This window comes from Nannobrachium achirus (assembly GCF_963921795.1).
Source record: "Nannobrachium achirus genome assembly, chromosome: 10".
NCBI classification, from domain to species: domain Eukaryota; kingdom Metazoa; phylum Chordata; class Actinopteri; order Myctophiformes; family Myctophidae; genus Nannobrachium; species Nannobrachium achirus.
Genome location: NC_137819.1, coordinates 40,443,300 through 40,457,080, shown reverse-complemented (window position 1 = coordinate 40,457,080; position 13,781 = coordinate 40,443,300). Strand labels below are relative to the sequence as shown.

The 13,781-nt window shown below is 42.5% G+C and overlaps 1 protein-coding gene across 1 annotated transcript in view; it reads left to right on the top strand.

Annotated features, from left to right (window-relative positions):
* dbpa (D site albumin promoter binding protein a) overlaps positions 1-13,781 on the top strand; it is a 41,889-nt gene that overhangs the window by 9,532 nt on the left and 18,576 nt on the right. Inside the window, exon 3 of the mRNA XM_080735984.1 lies at positions 2,993-3,164. Coding sequence (XP_080592110.1) covers positions 2,993-3,164 — 172 coding nt within the window. The remainder of the gene's footprint in view (positions 1-2,992; positions 3,165-13,781) is intronic.

Genomic DNA, 13,781 nt, shown 5'->3' with positions numbered 1-13,781 from the left:
ACAGAACTAATGTTCTACGCCAATCAGAACACCTGTGTTGGTCCTAAGCATGGCTGGTGTAGGGACTACAAATGCAACCCATGAATTTGATCATACATACAGCGTCACACAAAAGCATCAAAAGTAGCAGATCTGAAAGCTTAAAACGCGCCGCAAAGCGACGCCTTTTGAGCTTGTAGATCTGCTACTGTTTCTATTTTTTATTTTGAAACCTAGAAAAGTTACAGTTTTTCCCTGTAAATGAATGCCCTACTTGATCATACTAGATCCACAAGCTACTTTTGCTACTTTTGCTTTTTTATTAGAAAAAGTATTATTATTGACCTTTAGGGTACACACACACACACACACACACACACACACACACACACACACACACACACACACACACACACACACACACACACACACACACAGCTGACCATTACAACCACAGTCTCATACTGTGGGCCACTGAGGAGCTCCACTGGAGCAGTCAGGGGGGCGGGGGGTCTGAAGAGACAGAGAGGAGCGGGTAGATGGGAGGTATAGGGCTACATGTACGACAGAGGAAATCTAGGAGGAAATTACTTTTTATTTGGAGTAGAGTCGCTTCGCTTAACAGTCTGCTTCTATAAATGAAAAGCGCATAGGCCTACGCTTGGATCCGTGCAAAATAAACAGTGTGGCCTGGCACAGGTCCAAGATCCATCCTCATCCCCATCCCCGGCACTGTTGGAGAGAAAGAGAGAAAAATTAAACCAGGACGAACCCCCCCTTTTCTTTCTTTTTTTCCCCTTTTTTGCCGTTGGTGTTTTTTAATCAGTTGACTGTCAGTGCGGAGGTCCTTTTACATTACATCATACTGGCACTGTTACACACATTCACACCTGGGAGCTGCCCGGCCCGCTGACGGTGACACCACCACGCTATTCTACTGTTCCACTGTTCTACTTTACTGAGAGAGGGACAGCTGGGGGGTGCAAGGCATTGTAGCTGCTGCTGCTGATGCAGGTACAGTAGGTAGGTGGGTGGGAAGGTGGATAGGTAGGTAGCAGTGGTGGGAAAATGTAGCCTCGCGTAGACTCACCAGACTATATCACTGCATGGATATGATCTGCCAAATCCACCAAGGGCAATTTGTTTTTGCACCGGCGGATTCGTCTGATTCCAGGCTATAGGAAAACATTATTAATGTTTTTTATTTTTACTGATGTAGTAAGTAGATGTAGTGGAGTAGAAGTAAAAGTACTGAAAGCTGGAGATACTCCAGTAAAGTAAAAAGAATACTTAATATTTGTACTTAAATACAGTACTTGAGTAAATGTACTTAGTTACCTTTCACCATTGGTATGTAGGTACCCCTGTGGCTTGGAGGCACTGCCTCTATAACTGAGTCACACACTCACTCCACGAATCTAAGCCAATAGTAACGAAGCCTGGAGTGAAAAATAAATCCCCTGTGAATTCAAAGGCCTTTTTCAACATGATCTACACAAAAACTCCAAACTCCCAAAAATGACAAAATGAGTTTTACTCCTATGGTTATGAAGCATCAACTGACGGTGAAAAATTTACACATTTATGCAAAGAGGAAGCAAATAAAAGTGCTGGCGGCTGCAAATCGACTACAATTCTCGGCGTAGAAAAGACCTAAAGACTTTATCTCTCATTACACGTGTCGTGCGGCCTCCTCTCTCCCCCTGGTGTCACCGGCGGAGCACATAATCAGTGTCTCGTCGTTTTGCATTAGATTTCTGTTCACTATTAGGAGAGTAGCGCTGTCAGTTCTCACTAGTTTCATCATCAACCAAAGTAAATGGTAGCGCTCTGATAACAAATGTCACGCAATCGAGCAAATCTCAGGAATGTTTTTGACGGAGCGTGACACGCTTCAGTGGTGACAGAGATTCCTTACTGTAGTCCCCAGACACTGCTTCCGTGAACCACCGCAAAATTAATTACATTTTCTCCAAACACAGACGGTATCAAATGTGGGGACCCCCTCCAGGACTGGGGGTCCCCGGACATAGCACGTCACTTAGCTGCTATAGCTGCTATATTTGAAAAATCAACTGACAACTCTTTGAATTTATTTATTATTTTAAAGCAAATATTTCACTTCAAATCTTTACTTTGGGGGGTTCCTGGAACAAAAATATTTTGAGGTTGGCGGCCAAATACATTTTGGGGGGTCCTTGACATTAAATACTTTCAGCACCTACTGATATTTTAATTTAGCAAAACATACGTTTTTCCAGAAAACCGGATTTAGAAGACATTTAGAAGAATGGGCTTCAGGTCTTAACGGGTTGTGAGTAGGGATGGGACGATATAAACATTTCATATCACGATTATTGTGACAAAAGAAATCGTGATTTACGATATTATCGCGATAATCAAAATCCTTTATCCTGGGGCGGAACATTTGCTAAAAAATTGCAGATCTACAAGCTCACTGAGCTTGTAGATGGGCTATTTTTTGGCAAAGACATTTGATAGAGAGTGAAAAAAGACTATCAAGTACATATATTATAAGTACCTTTTACCAATATAGAGGGTTTAAATGGAACCGGATATGCAGCTCGGCAAATAAAAGGTGAATTGATCCCAGTGCATGACGATATCACGATAAATGTAATCTCCACGATAAATGGTAAATGGTGCATTTATATACCGCTTTTATCCAAGGCGCTTTACATAGATTGTGCATTACATTCACCCATTCACACACACATTCATACACCGGTGGCGGAGGAAACCATGCAAGGCACCAACCTACTCACCGGGATTTAGGGGTTCAGAGTCTTGCCCAAGGACCCTTCGACATTAACTCAGGGGGAGCCCGGATTCGAACTGGGAACCCTTCGTGCTCTAATAAGGTTTCTCTTCCCCTGAGCTATGCCGCCCCACACAATGCGAGTGTTTTTATCAGGATAAACTATAATATCGCTTATCGTCCCATCCCCAGTTGTGAATCGTTTGTTCTAACGCCTCCTCTCTCTCCTCTCAGAGCTCCCAGTCGGCGGTGCCCAACCAGAGCTCCCAGTGTCCTCCGTCCTCTCCTCCTCCCTGCTCCTCCTCCTCATCCATCTCCTCGTCCTCCTCCTCCTCCTCCCTGATTGGACTGGAGACGGTGCAGCCGCAGCAGCAAGGCATGCTGGGAGGGCCCGAGTGTCTACACGGTGAGTGAACCTGGTCTGTCTGTGTGTGTGTGCGTGCGTGTGCTCGTGTCTTTTTTCTTTTTTCAATCTAATGTGAGAAACGAGACATTGTGGGGACACATGTTCCAGGTCCTCACAAGAGCTTTAATCGACACACAACAAGATTTTTATGTTAAAGGTGTATTCAGTGATAATGAAAGTGGCCGGGGGTCAGCTTGTCCCTTACTGACCTTACAGCATGGAAATGTTTAGTTTTTTATAGATCTTTTTACACCATTATAATGTTCTCGTTTTGATCATTAGACCCAATCACTGAATATCAGTAGGCCTACGTCTCCAGCTTCGAGATATGTATGATACTGATTTACTACGAGACTGTGGCATTTTATGTGTTCAGTAGTTTACAATCTAGGTATTTAGGTATTCAGAGCGATTGTGGTTCTCAAAACTTTTATTTTGACCATCATAACTAAACATCATAACATAACTACAGCCATACTCTACCCTGATTAGTTGAGGACTGGCTGGCCACCTCTGAAAACCGAATCTAGCTATGCTCGTAACACGGGCCATGGTGGAAGTCCTTATATGGTCAGCACACATTCTAGTGAGGAGAATGAATGGAAAATGTACCAATTATATTTTTATTTGAATGAAATACAATCACTGAATATACCTTTAAGCGCCATGCTGAGCGACGATAACTACTATACAATAATTATGTGAGGTTCAAGTTGAAGCTGTAAAACGGTGGCAACACAAACACGCTGCACCGTCCAGCTGTGCAATAGGATACATGGATAATCTGACTGATGTCCGTCAATAACAAAACGTTCCGAGAGTGAGAGTGACAGATTGCGTCCCAGATGTCCGATGTATTTTGAACGGTTGTCAATGCTTCTGTTGCTCACAAAGTCGTGCCGAAAGTGATCAAAACGATATTGTGTGTGCGTGCGTGTGTGTATGCGTGCTTGCGTGCGTGTTTGCGTAAGTGTGTGTGTGTGTGTGTTTTCAAGGTTCAGGCGTTCTTTATTGTTACATTTTAGGGTACATAAGAGTACGATTATTTTGTTCTGGACGCCTCAGATATATTGTAGCAGCAACACTTAGAACACACATACTGTGTATATATAATACAACATCAAGGATATAGAAAACTGATTATAGAATCAAAGTGCAGCAGCAGTGTACTGTATATGGAGATGGTTCAGTTTGTCTGTAGGTCCTCCTGCTGCTTAAAGTGTCTGAAGGTGCTGCTGTGTGCAACCTTCTTACTACCCGAGATATACACTTCCATCTGTGCCAGTGTCCTTGGCACAGATGGTGTGCGTGTGTGTGTGTGTGTGTGTGTGTGTGTGTGTGTGTGTGTGTGTGTGTGTGTGTGTGTGTGTGTGTGTGTGTGTGTGTGTGTGTGTGTGTGTGTGTGTGTGTGTGTGCGTGCGCGCGTGTGTGTATGTGTGTGTGTTGTCTGTTTGTCTGTGTGTACATGAGTGAAAGGTTACGGTGATTATGGTTTGTAAATGGGTAATGAAAATTAAATCAAAAACAAAAGGCTAGCGGTCTCCAAATTTGTAATTGTAATTGTGCAGAGCCTTTGTTTGGTATGAAAGGTTCAAAAGGTTATCTCTGAATAGCTGAAGGATGAAATTGGGTTAAAGAAGTGTCTCAGGCCAGCGGCGCCATGAGTATCTGAGGTTAGCTGAGGTTTACACGGTGGAACAGTAAGATTATAAATCCTTATGTTAACTCCTGATAGCGTGGGGTCCATTTTAAACTAACATGGTTGGCATCATTTCAAAGTTCAAAGAGTTATTAAGGAACCAAAAAAGAAAAGATGCGTACATTTAATTTGTCGAATCGCCGTTACAATGATGATGTTTTACACCAGGGCAGTCTACTAGAGAGCCAGAGAGACAGAGAGAGGGAGAGAAAATACAGAGAGAGAGGGAGAGAGAGAGACAAGAGTTTGATTGATTGACTACTTTATTTACAGTTTGCAGGTTGTACTGAGGTACGGTCTACAAAGATTGTTAAAAGGATAACACAAAAAGCCTTGTGTTGTTTCCATTGTGGCCCTGTGTATTCAATGCAAAGAGAAGGTTCCACACAGAGACAGGACAAAGGCGGCGACGAGAGACACAGAAAGAATAACTCGCCAGGAGGGAGGAATCCATTTTTAGAATTCTAAGAATCAATCTCGACTGGAACATCGCGTTATGGTTTTTTCCCCCTCGTGTTTTCTTTTCTTATTGTGAATTATAAACAGTACAGCCGACCTGCAAGCTCACAACGCGTTGCGCCCGCGACACGGTGTGAGCTTGTGCGTCTGCTGTGTTTTTCGGGCCGTGTGACACCGCCGTGAAAAAAGCAGCAGCGGCAGCCTGCTGCCTGCCCGGCCAGCTGAACAGCTGGAGACGACACAGTGCTGTTTGCAAAATGTGAGACACACTCACATAGTGCTCTGCACTGCTCTGCTTTATGGAGGGAAAATAAGAGGGGGTTGGGGTGTGTGTGTATGTGTGTGTGTGTGTGTGATTGTTGTCTGTTGTGTTTGACATCTATGCCAACACAGTATTGTACGGAACAATGTTATGCCCTACATGCACTTTGTAACTGGCTGTTTTCCTAATTATCTGACTGCACTGATACTGTTTATGTCCTTTTACATTCGTGTACTTCTGCTTATGTGGACATAAATAAACATTTCAAATGTGTGTGTGTGTGTGTGTGTGTGTGTGTGTGTGTGTGTGTGTGTGTGTGTGTGTGTGTGTGTGTGTGTGTAGTACTTGTGTTACTATACTTGTGATGACCATTATGTCCCCAATATGGATGGGACGATACGCGATATTATCGTTTATTGTGATAAAAAACACTCACGTTAATCGTATCGTGGAGATTTAATTTATCGTGATATCGTCCTCCGTCATGCACTGGGATCAATTCACCCTTTATTTGCCGAGCTGCATATCTGGTACCACTTGAACCCTCTATAATTGGTAAAAGGTACTTTTAATATACATACTTGATACAGTCTTTTTTTCACTAACAAATCTCTTTGCATAAAAAATAGCCGATCTACAAGCTCACAACGCGCTGCGTTGCGACGCGTTGCGACGCGTTGCGACGCGTTGTGAGTTTGTAGATCGGCTATTTTTTGCCAAATGTTCCGTCCCAGGATAATGGAGTTTGATTATCGCGATAATATCGTAAATCGCGATTTCCTTTGTCACAATAATCGTGATAAATGGCTTGTAGATCTGCTGCTTTTGCTGCTTTCGAATTTGAATCCTGAAAGGTAACAGTTTTGCACATTATGAAGTTTCCACCAGACGGAGATGATTTTGAGAAACAAGGCGTTGTGAGGACCGTTTTCCTCGTCCTTACAACAAGAGAAATGGTTGTTTTACGGTTAAAAGAAAATGTTAATGTTTGGCGTACGATTGGGAAAAGGTCCACGTTGGGGTGAGGATTAGGTTTTTAGGGGTTCGGTTAGGGTGTGCAGCTGGAGTTAATCCTGAAGTACAGTATACCACTGAAGTAGTCGTGTGCCACTGTAAATAGTTATTTTACGAACCTTTGTGAGTGCGTGTGTGAGTGTGGAGGATAGTGTGTGGCTATGTTTGTGCATGCGTGCAAGCGTGTGTGCATTTGCATGGAAGCTAATCTGTTTTTGTGTGGATTTGCATGCCTTTGTGCAGACATGCATGTGTGCACTGATGCATGCATACCTTTATGTGTGCAATGCATGCAGTTCCTTTGTGTCTTATGATGTACACATACTTATATTTGCATGTGCATGCAAGGAGCCGTTTTATGTGCATGTCTGTAAATGGATGGATCGATGCATGCATGCATTTGTGTGTGCCTGCGCAGTGCACACTTGTGCAGCCAAGCGTGCATTTGCATATGTATGCATTTTTGTGCATGCATGCGTCTCTGTACTTGACTGTGCATGCACCTTTCTGTATGTATCTACCGTATGTATGTATGTACTGTATGTATGCATGTACAGTCTATTGTACTGTGTATGTGTGTGTATGTATGAGTGTAACTATGCATGCGTGCACGCGCAAGTATGTGCGAGCGGCTGTGTGTCTGAATGCATTTGCACAAGTGTGTGTGCACCGGAGCATGTATGCATGCATGTGTCTGTGTGTATTTGTATACCTTCGCAAAGGGATGTGTGTGCATGTACGTGTGTGTGTGTGTGTGTGTGCATGTGTGTGTGCGTGCGTGCTATTCTGGATTCTAAACACGTGACTGAAGCTGAACGTGATGCATGCATCCAGCCATAAATCCCTGCAGTGTTCAGTAGCTGTAGAGACAGTGTTACTACAAATATTACCATGGAAAGAAAGAGACAGAGACAGACAGACAGAAAGAGAGAGAGAGATACAGGCAGACACAGACAGACAGAGAAAATAACGAAGAAATATAATTGCTTGTATAACTGACTGCTACTGTGGAACATTGCCTATGCAGTCACACTGCTGATAGCATAAACATAAACGAGAGAAAGAGAGAAGCGTCAACAGATCCTGTCAGAAACACACGAGGCTGAAATAGAAGTGCAGGTCAATGGGGAAGAGTTTTATAAAAATAGCACGTATCCACGCACTCATCCACTGAATAAATAAATGCATCCTCTCGGTATCCATCCACGCACCCGCTTTATTTTATACACCATTTATAGTAGTAAGTATAAAATAACACGCAAGTGTTTCTTTTTGTTGAGATATGTATATTTAAAAAGCTTTTGGAGCTGTAGTATGATCAGGTAGGGCGTTAAATTACGAAAAAGAAAAACACCAAACGTTCAAATATGTTGATAAGAGGTTTCTGCCCGGCCAGGGGCGTCACAAGGGGGGGAAATGTGGGACTGAGTTACTAGGGCCCAAGGTGGAGGGGCCTTCATTATTTTATACTTTAGCTATTGAAAAATAGCAGATCGGTGCCGCGCTGTGAGCTTGTAGACTTGCTATTTTTGAAAAGTCGTGAAAATGTGAATCTTTGAATACCATATACTGTATGTATTTTTTAAGTTAACATTTGTAACTCAAATTTTGCTTCTGGGCAGTCCCTGGAACTAAATATTTTTGGATGGACGCCCGTGGCCAAATACATCATCATTTTGGGGGTCCTTCACATGAACAAGTTTGAGCACCCCTGACATAGAAACATATTTTTTTTCAAAAAAAGGATTTGAAATATTCAAAGACTTAACAAAAATATTCTTCCTATGAAGAACATGCATGGGGTGCCCCGCAGTGAATCCTTGTACCCAGGGCCCAGAATTTGTTGCGACACCCCTGTGCCCGGCAGCAACACATGACTGCAGCAACACATGACTGCTTTCAGTACCAACACAACAATACATCACGCACAACAATAGCGCTCAGTGCAGCCTGAGAAGGCACCGAGGTAAACACTCCTTTTAGCGGATGCATTTGCATCCTCTCTCTCGAGTTAAATGAACCCTGTCGACTACTGAGGATTTGAGTGTGCAGATAACTCCACATTTGCATGCCTCACATATCACCTCTAATCCATGCAGCTGATAACTATACTGATCCAGACTAGATGAACTCTCTGACCCGCAGATTGACGGAAACCTTTGAGTGACTCAACAATCGGCTTATCTAAACCTGCCATTCCCCCCAACCTGCAGGCCACAAGGGGGTTGCAAAGAGGGCCCCCAAATTATTGGCAAAACTCTAAATTAACTTTTTAATGAATATAGTTGTCACTGTCTGGAAAACCTGTTTAGATATCCATATTTTAACTTTTTTTTCTTTTTTTCATAAACACACAAAGGCAGGTGCCTGGATGAACTGGACAGACAAGCTTACACACACACACACACACACACACACACACACACACACACACACACACACACACACACACACACACACACACACACACACAAAATCATACACAAACACATTATGAGTGTTCCACTGTGTGGAGAGATAACTTTGCTTTCTTTTTAAAAACGTTTACATTTAGAATGCAAAACTAATTTCTAATGTAATCTAATCAAAATGAATGTCCTACTTGACCATACTGCAGCGTCACACAAAAGTACCGAAATAGCAAATCTACAAGCTACTATTTTTGCAATTTCTTTTTTGCAACAGTTTTGGACATATGCGGTTTCCACCCGACAGAGACGATATGAAAAAGGATAATGTTTAAAAAACGACACAGGGATTTTTCTTTAAAGTCTAAAGAATTGTTTTCATCGTGACAGAGATAAATATAGGAACCTCAAGTGTACTATGTTGGTTCCATTGATCCAAGCAGGAAATGCGGTCGAATGATCGATCATTAAATGCACACTGCCCACCCATCTGACCACTTAACAGCCTGACTGTCAGATTTAAAGATTTTTAAGTGGACCTTGACCCACAAAAGGTTTGTGAACCACTGATCTAAACTACAGTGCCTACCTATCCAATTGAATGAATCTGTGATTACTATCTCACATGAGAATTAACCGCTTTCAACCTTTGATCGTTCGATTGATTGATTGACTTAACAGTTTGCCAAAAAAAGGCACTGTGGCAAAGATGTATACAAAACAATGCTAAAGGGATAACCCAGATAAGCCCAGGTCTTGTTTCCATTAAGGTCCTGTGTACTCAATTCATTAAGACATTTAAAGATAAACAATAATATACGCAAGAACATTGTATATACGAGTAGTAATAAAACAGAAAGATATACAGTAAACAGCTGTGTGGTGGGTGGTCATTTCTGGTGATAAGCTTACTAGCTATTGTTTATTTTACACCTGGTGTCCAATTTTTTTTTTCTCATCTAAGATTTTTTGAAAGTATGGCTTAAGAAGTGGTTAATCCAGGAAAGCAAATCTCATTGTTTCATTTCCGACAGGCGCGCAAGACAGCTAAACGAAACAAATCAAAAATGTTGGCATTGCTTGCATGCATGCATGCAACGACGGTGCAGCGCATGCATTATGCAGCAAGGAGGATAGGACACAGGTGGGACTGTGCGTGTGCGCGTGTGTGCGTGTGTGTGTGTGTGTGTGTGTACTTTTTCAAAACGTGCAGAAAAGATCCAGAGTGTGCGTGCGTGCGATTTTGCTGAAACATGCAAATGAAAGCGCATGCCTGGCCCTGCCTCAGATCTGCTGCCATAAATAACACTCACATGATGATGCACACATTAGCGCTCAGAGATGTGAGGCGAGGTGAAACGTTGTGATTCTCCTCATGTTAACCCCCCAGCACAGTGCTTCCCAAACACTGGGTCAGGACCCATTTGTTGGTCGTGGACAGATTTTCAGTGGTGGACAAAGTACTCAAATGTTTTAAGTAAAAGTATCAATGCTGCGATATAGATATAATCTGTTAGAAGTAAAAGTCTGGAATTCGAAATGTACTTGAATAAAAGTACGAAAGTGTTGGCATCAAAAGTAAAAGTACAAAATGTTTGAAAATAGCATCTACCAGCTCACAGCGGGGTCGCTTGTGGATCGCCAATTTTTGGTGAGGGCGAGGCAAAACAAATTGTCATTCAATTCAATTCAAAGGGGCTTTATTATAGTCATGAGAATACGTTTACATCAGGGGTCTTCACGTTTTCAGTCCAAGGACCCCTTAGTCGAGGGAGAGATGAAGCAGGGACCCCCACAACCTGTTAATAGATTCCATATAGTTTCATCGCTTGACAGCACAATCATCAGTGTATGTTGGATTCATGTCAATTTGTGTTTTCAGATATTTAACCACTTGAGCCGTCATTACCTAATAAACTTGACCTTTCACTCTGCTCTTTTCCGCCTCTACACCAAACCTCTTTGCCGAAAATAGCCGATCTAGAAGCTCACAACGCCTCGCAGTAGCTACAGTTCTCAGAATATGCACACTAGGGTTCAAGTTGTTATTATAAAAAGGATTGGAAGATTTGGAGGACCTCTTATTGTAACTCTGAGGACCCCCTAGGGGTCCCGGACCCCCTGTTGAAGACCCCTGGTTTACATTGCCAAAGCAAGCGTCAAAATATAATAAAAGCAGTTGGGGAAAATATGTACAGTTGGATTGGGTACAGCATTGTGTTAAACAGAGCTCATTTTCGGGATATATATATTTGTTAAACAAATAGTCCCTTTGGGACAATTTAGCATAATATAACTATTTATATAGTATACAAAAAATGCCTCAGATTTAAAATAATTATGGTTAAAGGTAGCAGCTCTGTTTATATGCGCAGTAGGTCTACGGATAAATACATGGGGGAAAAGAGCACCTCCAGTTTACTGAGTACAGCAGGGGTCTTCAACATTTTCAGGCAAAGGACCCCTTAGTTGAGAGAGAGATGAAACAGGGACCCCCACAACCTGTTCATAGATTCCATATAGTTTCATTGTTTGACATCACAATCATCAGTGTATTTGGATTCATGTCAATTTGTGTTTTCAGATATTTAACCACTTGAACCGTCAATACTTAATAAACTTGACATTCTTTTTCCCCTCTACACCAAATCTCTTTGCCCGAAAATAGCCGATTTACAAGCTCACAACGTTGTGAGCTTGTAGATTGGAGTACACACAGGGTTTAGCTGGTTAACAGTGTTAAATATTGCATGGTGGTGGGGATGATGAGATGCAAAACTGCGAGTCAGTAAGGGGTTAAACAAGACACTGACTTTGCAGTCCTGATACACTGCACACAGACAGAGGGGGGAGGAGAGAGAGAGAGAGAGAGAGAGAGAGCGAGCGAGGGAGAGAGACATTGCTAGAAGGGGAGTGTTCTTTTTGCATGTTTTGAAATATCCCTGCTCTCTTTCTCGCTCTCTCTCTCTCTGGCCTCTGTGTGCTGTGTCTCGGTGTCTCTCTCCCTCCCTCCCTCACACGATCGAGCCATGTGCCGGAGCGACATCACGTGCCGCTGCAGAGAGCAACGGAGCGAGGGAGAACAGAGAGGGGAGGGGCTAGAGAGAGAGAGAGAGAGTGAGAGAGAGAGAGAGAGAAAGAGTGAGAGAGATTTGAGGGGAGGAGTGAGTGGCTGAAGAGCAGTGGTGTAACTAAGTACATTTACTTAGGTACTGTACTTAAGTACAGTTATGAGGTATTTGTACTTTACTTGAGTATTTCCAGTTTTCAGTACTTTTACTTCTACTCCATTACACCTCAGAAGCAAATATTGTACTTTTACTCCACTACAATTATTTGGAAAATGTAGTTACTAGTTACTTTGCTGATATAAATGATTATATTATAAAACATACATTAATCCACTTTAGCCCTATTTTATACCTAGGCTATTTGAAAATAGCCGATCTACAAGCTCACAAGGCGCCGCATCGCGACACGTTGTGAGCTTGTAGATCGGCTATTTTCAAACATTTTGTACCTTTATTTTGAGTAATCTAAGTTAGGGTTCAAGTGGTTAATATTAAAAAAAAGCTTCTATCACACAAAGATTTTTTGGAGGACCCCTGTGGTAACTCTGAGGACCCCCTAGGGGTCCCAGACCCCTGTTGAAGACCCTTGCTGTAGATAGAAACCCCACCGTTTCTCAATGTCTGGCCTGGGGCCCCACCAAGGGTCCCCTAAATGGACAGTCACGGGTCTGTGACTCTTGAGAGTGTAAAAAATGAATATTATATTTTCTTCATTGGGGGCCCATCAGTCAACACTGTAACATTTTCAGTGTTCTTTCAATCCTCAAGAGTAAAGAGGGTCCACACAAAATGGACCCTCTAGTCCCCGGAACCCCAAGTTGAGAAACAAGGATTTAAAGCAGTGGTTTTCAACACTTTTTCATATCAAGGACCATTATTTATTTGTCATTTGAGCCACGGAACACCATTTGATGAGATTTAGCCTCGACTCAGCTGTATTGATGTGATGAGGAGAGATAAACAGGCAAACAATCAAAATAACAACTCTGCAAATGGACCCGTGAGAAAATGAAACCAAGTGGACCCTTACTTGGTTTCATTTTCTCAAGAGTTAAGCTGGGGACCAGCTGGAACCTCCTCAAGGACCACTGGTGGTCCCCTGACCACTGGTAGAGAACCACTGAGCAAAAAGAAGGATATGGCCACTTTAAAGTTTAGATCATGCCTTTTTAGGCATGACATTATAGGCGGAAATCTCTACAAATGTCAGAATTTTTCAAAATGTTAAATCAGCCGATCTGCAAACTCCACAGGGCGTTGGAATATCACATGTTGTGAGCTTGTAGAGTGGTGGACATTTCCACTGTTCATTGTATACGTATATGATTAAATATAAAGTGGTTCAACCACTTAACTCATTAAAAGCCAACCCCGCGATGTCGCGGGAAAAGTAATAGAGTATCTATAGTGCCATCCACGCGATGTCGCGGGAAAAGTAATAGATTACTGTAACGGCGAGTAAAAATACCTAGTACAATGGCCGACGCTCCGGAGACGAAATCCGCGCTGATTTGTCATCATCACGGCTCCACGAGCACACAATAGTCATCCCATAACATTGAGGTGGACGGGCCGCCTCATCTTTAATGTCCATTATCTCAAAACTACACTTTAGAAGCGAAGATGGAGGCAGATGCTCGCTTATAAAACACATGTATAAACGCTACGAGCCGATCCAGCATGGCTCCACATAAACAATGATCG